This window comes from Arctopsyche grandis, chromosome 12, assembly GCF_051622035.1.
Source record: "Arctopsyche grandis isolate Sample6627 chromosome 12, ASM5162203v2, whole genome shotgun sequence".
Classification (NCBI taxonomy): Eukaryota; Metazoa; Arthropoda; class Insecta; order Trichoptera; family Hydropsychidae; genus Arctopsyche; species Arctopsyche grandis.
In genome coordinates, this window is record NC_135366.1 from 30,175,083 (window position 1) to 30,184,533 (window position 9,451).

Genomic DNA, 9,451 nt, shown 5'->3' on the forward strand with positions numbered 1-9,451 from the left:
TTAATTATCATTGCGTGTGCCAAATAGAACGACCAGATGTAATGAGCTCCTTTACGTGCCTAATATATTTTTAAATTATGGAAGAAGCTTATTCATCTGGCGTGTAAGCTCCACCATCAATACACTCATTTCTACAATTTGTGTTTTTGACTTATTTAATATTAATACAAATCAAGCTAGAGTGATTGTGAATTTGTTTTTTGATGCTTAACATTATTGTAAATTGATAATAGTGATTGTGAATTTTTATTATATTATTGTTTTTATTATTTTATTTTTTTAGTATATTTTTATTTTTATTATTTTTATCTTTTTGCTTTTTCTAATTATCTTTATATATATTTATTTTTTTATTTTTAATGTTTAAACTTTTCTTTTTCTTTTACCAATATGCGAAAATTTTTAAAATGGTTTTTCGTATAATAATAATTTTTTGTTATCAATTTTGTAATTAAAAAAAAAAACCAAATTTTCCTAACAAAATAAATTTGTATCGTTAAATTGTTTACTTGCTGCTGTGTCTTCTTATTTTCACTCTTCTCTGCATGTTCGGTGAATTTAGCTACTCCACCGACCGCCGTAAATGGACTTGATTGTTATTAGTGGTATGTAATGTGAGGTTGGTATGAGTAGTACGTAATGTAAGGTTGGCATTAGTGTTATGTGATATGGTTGGCATGCGTGCGTAAAGGTCTGACTGCACTATGCGTCAACCGAAGGATACGACCCGACACAACAGGTGCGACAATATTAGGTAAACTGCACTTGAACGACAGCGATGCGACACTAAATTATGTCAATCGTTCGTTCGGTACGTCAGAGCAAGTGGACGAAACGGACGGACATAGTTCGGTCAGACCTTAAGAGACGCTTGGCTTGTCAGTCTGCGCGGGAGACGCTAGCAATGAGACATATGTTTGTATAATTTATCGTATAAAGAATAAACTACTTGTTCTTGTATAGGCTGCGTTTTACTCGTTTCCTATCAAACATCCTAACAAAGAATCCCACATTATCATTATATTATATGTATTTATTTTATCATTCATTTGTATTATCTATACATAGATGTATGTATAATTTATACGATGGTGGGATTGCACTATTCTCCCTATATCATCTGGAATAAAAAAAATATTATTATTACACATCTTAAGTTAGAAATGCTGTCTCGCACACCAGCTCAAGAAACACTGGTCGAATGGATGACACTGGCTAAAAAAATCGACGACCAAACGTCGGGTTTGTGTGTACTACACTCTTAGGGCGAAATCAGACAACGGTGAATGTGAGACGTGGTTTTTTTTAAATAGTTTTAAACATATCTATATGTAGAAATAATGTAGCGTTCATGGGATAGTCGTTTCAAAACGATACATTCGACTTATGTCGTTGAAATCGATAACGGTGTATCCTATATTCGTCACTGTCAAGCAAGGATACAATTTTACCGAAAATGATCCAAAGGGTCGTTTTGGTATAGATCACTGTCAAGCAAGTATAAATACTACCATATAATGAACGCCACATTTTTTCTATATTTATTTATTTAATAGTTTTGGACCATTGTGGCATTACAGGAAGAACCTAATGCGCCACAATGGCCTACATTTGAAAAAGATATAAAAACATGATATAAAAACAAGTAAACTGTAAATAAAGGAAAAAAGCAAAAGCAGAAAACATGGTAAAATAAAATAATAAAAAAAAAAGTAACAAAAGGAAAATAATACATCATTCAGAGAGAAAAAAAAATAACAAAAGTGTAAAAATTAAAAATAAAATCCATAAATCCCATTCTTTGTTTACAAAGGGGAAAGAAAAAGTAAAATAAAATAAAACAAAATATGAATAAAAAATAAAATCACAGCGAGGCCCAAATGGAAGAGAGTAGATTAAGATTCCACTCATTCATCACATTCAAATTTAGAAAGTAATGATGAGCGCAGGTTACCAGATAAATATGTTAAGATAATATCCGACAATCTACGCTCCCCAAGGTGGAAAATATCACATTCAGGGACAGCAGCAACGATTTAATTGAGAAGTCGAATAGCTCTTGGAATAGGAGCCATTCGAAAAAGAACTGTGCGAGCAGCAGGTACAACCATCAAATGATGATGTCTACCACGCACATAATTATTAGGGACATAAAGTCCCAACTGTTCCAGCAACAACGGGCATGACGTTTAAATATATGTTTAAAGCTATCTAAAAAAAAAACCACGTCCCACATTCACCGCTGTCTGTCCGTCTGAATCTTGGATTACGACACGGAGGTATTTGTGGTAGGAGAGAAAAAGAAAAAAGGCGGTTAATCCATGCCGTACAAGACCGCATCGATCTGGGAGACCATATCGGAAGTGACGACACTCCTGCCGAGTTCGCTGACGGCTTTGTTGTTGCAAGACCTCATGAGCGTGGCGGCGGAGTAGGCGGCCACGGAGGCCTGCATCATTGGTCCGAACGAGGCCTTCGTGGAGTTCTGGCCGATCGTGAGCATCGCCCAGTGGTAGTAGATGGCCGTGGCGCCGGCGATCACACTGCCCTGTCCCACGCTCCGCCTGGCCGAGCCGCCTTCGCTCAGCGACCAAGACGACGCCGGGTACTTGGTGAACGCCATGTCGCTGCACCCCTTCCTGTGGATCAGCATGTTGGCTCCGATCCGGTTGAAGTCCAAGTTCACGTGCGAGTCGCCGAACGCGTCTTTGCTCCTCATGTGCGCGTAGATCTTCTCGAACTCGGCCGCGTTCACCGTCAATATCACCCCCGGCTCCGGATAGTTGAACAGCGAGTTGAGGAAGGCCGGCGTGTAAAAGTATTCGTTCAAATCTATCACCAGAGGTTTCTTCAGCACCTTCATCTGGGGTATGATCATGTTGATGACGTTGATGCTGTGCTGAGTCAGCTCCAAGCCCGGCCCCAACAGGACCACGTCCTTCTCCTTCAAAACGGCCACCACTTTATTGGCGTCCACGTCCACGATCGGATGCATCACGAAGTCTGGACAGATGACTTGGATCGTCGGAGCAGAAGCCCTGGTGCACACGATGTGAACTTCGTCAGCTCCCACCTGCAATGGAAGATAATAATTGTCGTTTAAAAATTTGCTAAAAAAGAAAAGCGCTTAAGAGGGCTGTACACCCGAAACCTTAATTTCGTTACCGTTCCTTTCTTCGATATATATATAGGAAGTCTGCTGGGTAGTAGGGAGGATTGCAGGAGAGAGAGACAAGTAAAAGCGATCTCAATTCAATCTTATATGTTTATTTAGAACAATAGGTAATCGATGCGCGTACGCAACCGGCGCGTCAAGGCGCGACGCCAACTACTGTCACCCGGACAAGGTTCGGTAGTACCAACCTTAACATTAATACATACAGTGCGTAATACCAACTGTTCGGCATGAGCCACATCATTATACATAATTATAATCATTTTATATTAATATCCTACATATATATTGAGTGAATGCGACAATATATATCAACATATATGATGAGTGGATGCGACAGTTGCGCTTCGACCAGATAAAACGTATTTTAAATTGACAAAATCGAGGTTTCGTATTCTCCTATTTTCTCCTCCAAAACTGGACCAATTTTTAAAAAAATTTCATCATCGGTATGAGAAAAATACTTTCTGTGCATCTATCGGCGTATTTTTTTTTAAATCGACCGTTAAATAAGCACGCTGGACTCGTTTCGTGGGTGTAAAAAAGAGGCGATTGTATAGATGTTTGGCGGCTCCTAGCTCCTATAAAAAATAATTAATCAAAAAAATTAAACGATAGATGCACCCCAATGGTGGATATCCATAGCATATTAAAAAATAATTTCTCTAGTGCCATAATTGAGGAAGGGAGAAGTATAGTACGTTTATAGTCTTCGAAAATAGTTGGAGTTTCAACATTCACATTGAGAATATCTGTGATAGGGCAACAAAAATCCTTGGATTCGTAATCCGTAATTCGTCCGAACTAGGGCTCACTGCCATTCGTCTCTTATATTGTACATTAGTTCGCAGTGTGCTCGAGTTTGGCTCCATTATATGGTCTCCCTATCAACTTCGTTACTCTCTAATGTTGGAACGAGTCCAAAGGAAATTCCTTAGGTTTTTATATCTGAAGACATTTGGATTTTATCCATATCTGTTCCCTAGTGCCTTTGTCTTGGGATCTTTGGGTTTCAACTCCCTGGCAAAGAGAAGAGATTTATTTCTTGGGAAACATTTCGTAAAATTACTTAGAGGAGAGATTCACAATCCCACTATCCTGGAGAAACTAAAATTCTGGGCCCCGGAAAATCGTAGAGTTTTAAGAAAACATGATATATTTTTACCAATTAGGGCTAAATCAAACGTGCTCATGAACTCCCCCCTCTCGAGAGCTGTTCGACTCCTCAACTTACTGGCACATTACTTGGACCTATTCGATGCCAGTTATGTTGAGTTGGTGGAACACATCCTAAATAGCACGATATAAATTTTTCAATCTTATTTCTTTGTTTTTATTTTGTGTACATATTTTTTACTTGATTTTTATTATTTTTTTATGATGTTTTTTTTTATTTATGATTTTTATTATTTTCTTATGTTTTTTTTTATTTATGATTTTTATTATTTTTTTTATGGTGTTTTTTTTGTAATTTTTATGATTTTTATTATTTGTATTAAAATCACATTGACGCTTTGGGGCAACCTGTCAAGTCTCTGTGGTATTGATTTTTTAAAATAAAATAAAAATATATATATATATATGTATGTGTATGTATGTATATATATATATATATATATATATATATATATATATATATATATATATATATATATATATATATATGTGTATATGTATATGTATATATATATATAATGCAGTTTTTGATAAGGAGGAACGAATATGGACAAGGCGCTGCTGTCCAGCCCTCTTAATGATTAAGTGGGCCTACATATGCCTGAAACATTGCCGATTTCCTGGACCGTTTCGATGAATTTACATATGTATGTTCATAAAATATTGTAACGCTAATCGGTAAGCAAAATTCGGTATCAAATTGGGGTGAAAATTTTGATTTTTAAATATGAGCGGGCGTAATACGCGCTGGAATTGTATTCATATCATATATATGTATGTATATATAATTTCGCTATGCCGTCTGTGTGTCTGAGATAACGCTCGCCATACTATAATAGTCGTTTCGATTCGACATACATACATGTGTAACGACTGCCAAAACGTATATACGAATACAATAATAAAAGAAAAACTTCTATATATACTATTTGCTACCAATGTTTCCTCTTGGCAGATAATTTACCGCCATCTATTGAAAATTTATTTAACTATTTAATTAATTGATTAATTTTTATATCGGTATTTTATATTGTTTATATGTAGGTACATATGTAGGTAGGTAGCTTTTAACTTTTTTTCATATTAAACAATTAAATATATTTAAAAGTATTCGAAAAAAATTCGACCGCGTGCCGATCGAACCGACACATTTCTTTTAATTTTTTTTTATTTAATAACTTTATATGCCAACACCTATGCGATGATATGTCATCGGGTACAATAAAAATGTCTAGTTTGGTGTGGTGGAAGTCCAATTAATAGTGGCGGAAGTCTAATTTTCAGTTCCAAAAACCACATTTCTGTTTGGCTTAATTCACAAAATTCTTAATCACTTATTTTAATTCGATATGTCCAGAATCTCGAAAAAGCATAATATACATATGTACGTATTATAGGCCAACAGTATTTTTTAATATTGCTAAACGTTAAACATTATATTTATTGTTTTGACAAATATTTCTCGAAATGAAGAAAAGTGTAATTTTGCCACTTTAAAATAATAAAATTAGATTTTTCATTAATTTTCTTGGGGGTGCTGCAGGTGCATAGTGTACGTAGGCGATGTACATATATGTATGTGTGTATTAGTAGTGGCTTGCGGTAAAGTTCTACCTATTTTTGTCGCACAGCCTTACTTACGTGAGCGCGACTTGGATACAATGAGACCTTGTGACCGAAGTCATACCAAGGTCCCCTTGTATGCTGCTCGTACAAACGTGGCCTGTGTCAAGACTGTGCGAAGAAAATAGCGAGATTTTCACCGCGCGCCACTGGCATGTACATACAGTGGCGGACTGGGACTGAAATCAGTGCTTTCCAGGAGTCAAAAGGGGCCCACCCAGGGTTAAAAAAATTTGTCCCCCCCTCATATAACAAAATATTCTTCTTTCCATCACGCTAAAAATCAAGGGTAAAAAATAAATAAAATTTTCAAAAATGGGAATAAACAAATTTAGGTACAAGAAAAATGGCAAAAGCAAAGTATGTAGATCAATAAATTACATTGTATAGTTCGTTCGAACCCTTGTCCTAGGTAAATATAATGCATCATAAAATAATGCGGTTTTTACTTTCGGTAGAAAACAATCAGGGACGTCGTTTCAGCTTTTTCTTGGGGGGAGGGGCAGGCAAAGATTTGTCAAATTGAATTTTTTGTCAAAAAATCTTTTTTATATCGGAATAAAAATGGAAAATATTCTTTGCATACACCTTTGCGAAATATTTTTTCCAAAAATCTTCATATTGAACAGAAATTTCATATCTAGAATTATAAACTTAATGCCTTAAGTTATATATAAAATTTAAGTTATATATAAACCTTAAGTTATATATGAATTATAAACTTAATGCCTTAAGGTACATATATACGTAAATAGCACTATTGTTATTTCCGATTGCATTAAATTATTAAAGGATTTACATCGCCGCCCTGAACGTTGCCGTGTGATAATTTTTGCCATAGTACTTTAATTTTATTATTTTATTAGTTTATATATAACTTAAGCCTTAAGTTATATATAAAATTTCGTGAACACCCGTTAACCTAAAATGACAGTTTACTCCTGTTGGCAGTTTACCGGATTTGTCTCCTCTATTTTAATCATGTATAATTAATTCCTTGTATCAATGTGATGAAAATATAATTAAAAAAATCATTAAATTTAATTAACCAGAACTGGGATTTTTTTCCTCTTAAAAAAGTCAAAAATGTTTGTATTCTTTATGTACTAAATTTGATAAGGTTTTAGTCAGAAAGCAACTTTAATAACTAAAACTTTTTTTGGACCGAATTCGTTACACATGAAGTTTAAATCCATCTCATCCGCTATTTTGTGAGAGAATGGACGTCTGCAAATGAAATAAAAATACGACAAATACAATCATTTGTGATTGAACCAATTCAGTAAAATATTAATTTAAAACCTTTCTTGAAAACAAAAAATATACGAAATTTCGGAAAAATAAACGTTACACATCTGTTTTTGATACAAAATAAAGTAAGGGAACCTTTCTAACGATTCGGTCCATAATATGAACAATTTATAAGAATTTTACCCTAGGTATGCCACTTAAAAACTTAAAATATACTTTCTTTTTTTTTTCAAAGCACAAAGCAGCGATTATTTTATTAGTTACCTAAAAGTTACATACATATGAAATAAACGTAGCATTCATAGATCCATAGTATCTCATTCATCATTAAATTCATAATATTTTCTAAATTCCACTATTCTCTAATTTAGGGGAAGGCGAGTGCTCTCCTATGCTTCCCCCCCCCCCCCCCAAATGACGTCCCTGAAAACAATGCATAATATTTTCAATTAATGTTAATCGAAAATCGGGATTTTGGGGAGGGGGACCCTATCCTATATACATGGATGTGTCTAGATTAGGAATAGATTTTATATTCGGAAACTGTTTAGAATTGTGTATTTAAATCTCACTATGCACATATATATATATATCGTGGAAGTATAATGAAATTTTATTTTGAAAGTATGAAGTAAATTTAAGTCGCTCGTTGATGATGAATCGTCCTATCAAAATTGTTTTAAGCAATTCAGTTACATAGGTAGTTGTTACGTAGATATTGGTATATACATAGAAAGTAGGTAGTTGTTACATAGGTATTGGTATATGTATACATAATCTTGAGGTTGGAAATGGGCCCGGCAAAAGGGCCCTCGCAAATGATGAAACTTACATTTCGACCTTAATAAAAAAATTTAACCGATCCTTGGGCTGTTAAAGCAGGTATTAGTTGTTTGTGTATATCATAAGAAATTTGTTTTGTTGAAATACCCAAACTTTAGGTCTCAAAGTGCAATATCCTATAAAATTTACACACGTGACATAGTTAAAATGTTATTAATTTTAATGAGGGCCCATATTTTCTAAAATATAGTGGGGCCCACATGCCAGTCCGCCACTATGTACATATGTACATACATAATATAATACATATGGACGAGCCACCTCTGATTCTATCGTACATATGGTATGGCATATCGCTTAGAAGCTACTGGTTTTAATATCCCATGCGATAATTGACAAACAGTCAATAATATTATAATACAACAAATATAATAATACAACAAACCTTCAACGCCGCCTTTCCTGCAAAGTAAAGACCTCCGAAAGATTCGAAAGATCCACCCAAGATTCCGATAGTACCCATGTGGCCCTTTGCATTATTGACGCTCATTATTGGCTTGGCTTCTTTCATTAGAGACTTGACGTGTTCGTCATCTTTCGCCAAGTGTTTTCTACACGCCGGATATCTGGAATATGCTCTGCCTCCGTAAGAGTCACACCTGACACCAAATTCGTGCAAACCACAAACAAGCAACAAAACGGCCAAATGTTTTGCGCTCATTTTGTCTAATGTCCTTATGCGGTGACTAGTTTCTTTATAAAAATAACTCACAAATTTCGAAAATGGCCGTTCTTATCAAAATGATTAACCTTTGACATTCCAGTATCTCCAGTTTACGCTTGTGATTCCAGTACACTATCGACATGTTATAGATCGGCAGGTCTAAAAATCTTTTGTGACACACAATACGTGGTTAGGTGATCATTGGTCACAAAGCGCTCCCCCACAAGTCACTAAAATCTCTATAACGGAACATCTGGCAGCCGAAAAGTCCATCATACTAACGATAACTATCATATTAACGAAAATTTGAGTGCCAATTCGCGGTTTTCATAACAAAAATTGTCTTCGTGACCATCGAAATAATCCAACTACTTCAATACGCAATAGTAACGAGCACTGTTAATTCGTTGGACTCTGATTTAATTTAATTATGGCAACGCAGGGCAATTTTTATTTTTACTTAATTTAACGATTCATCTCTGAATGTAAAAAGGGAGATCTGATACGAGACGAGATGAGAACTATGCAGGGCTCGAAATTAACGGGAGTCCATGGAAGCGTCGCTCCCTTTCGTGAAATTCGAAAACGTAGTGCTCTCTCGTGAAAAATGTGCGTACCCAAGTACCTAAGTTTTGAAAAAATTTAAATTCAATAATTATAGCAGAAAATAATATGCCAATATTACAATATGTAATCACAATTGTTGACGGCAAGTAAAA

General features: G+C 35.1%; 3 protein-coding genes across 5 annotated transcripts in view; all 3 read right to left on the reverse strand.

Annotated features, from left to right (window-relative positions):
• LOC143919699 (uncharacterized) overlaps nucleotides 1-9,451 on the reverse strand; it is a 492,686-nt gene that overhangs the window by 334,469 nt on the left and 148,766 nt on the right. The gene's annotated exons all lie outside the window — the stretch shown is intronic.
• The window catches only part of LOC143919698 (uncharacterized), a 94,726-nt gene that overhangs the window by 49,315 nt on the left and 35,960 nt on the right, over nucleotides 1-9,451 (reverse strand). The gene's annotated exons all lie outside the window — the stretch shown is intronic.
• LOC143920289 (ATP-dependent (S)-NAD(P)H-hydrate dehydratase-like) lies at nucleotides 1,153-8,879 on the reverse strand. 2 transcript variants are annotated; one of them, XR_013261324.1, is made up of 3 exons: nucleotides 8,454-8,866; nucleotides 2,261-3,073; nucleotides 1,153-1,288 (listed from the first exon to the last, which is right to left on the reverse strand). XR_013261324.1 is itself a non-coding variant. In XM_077443112.1 (2 exons), the coding sequence occupies exons 1-2, from the start codon at nucleotides 8,727-8,729 to the stop codon at nucleotides 2,315-2,317; spliced, it is 1,035 nt and encodes a 344-aa protein (XP_077299238.1). In that variant the 5' UTR covers nucleotides 8,730-8,879; the 3' UTR covers nucleotides 1,153-2,314. The 2 variants fall into 2 exon arrangements, 1 of the variants encoding a protein (XP_077299238.1); XM_077443112.1 differs by having other exon boundaries at nucleotides 1,153-3,073; nucleotides 8,454-8,879.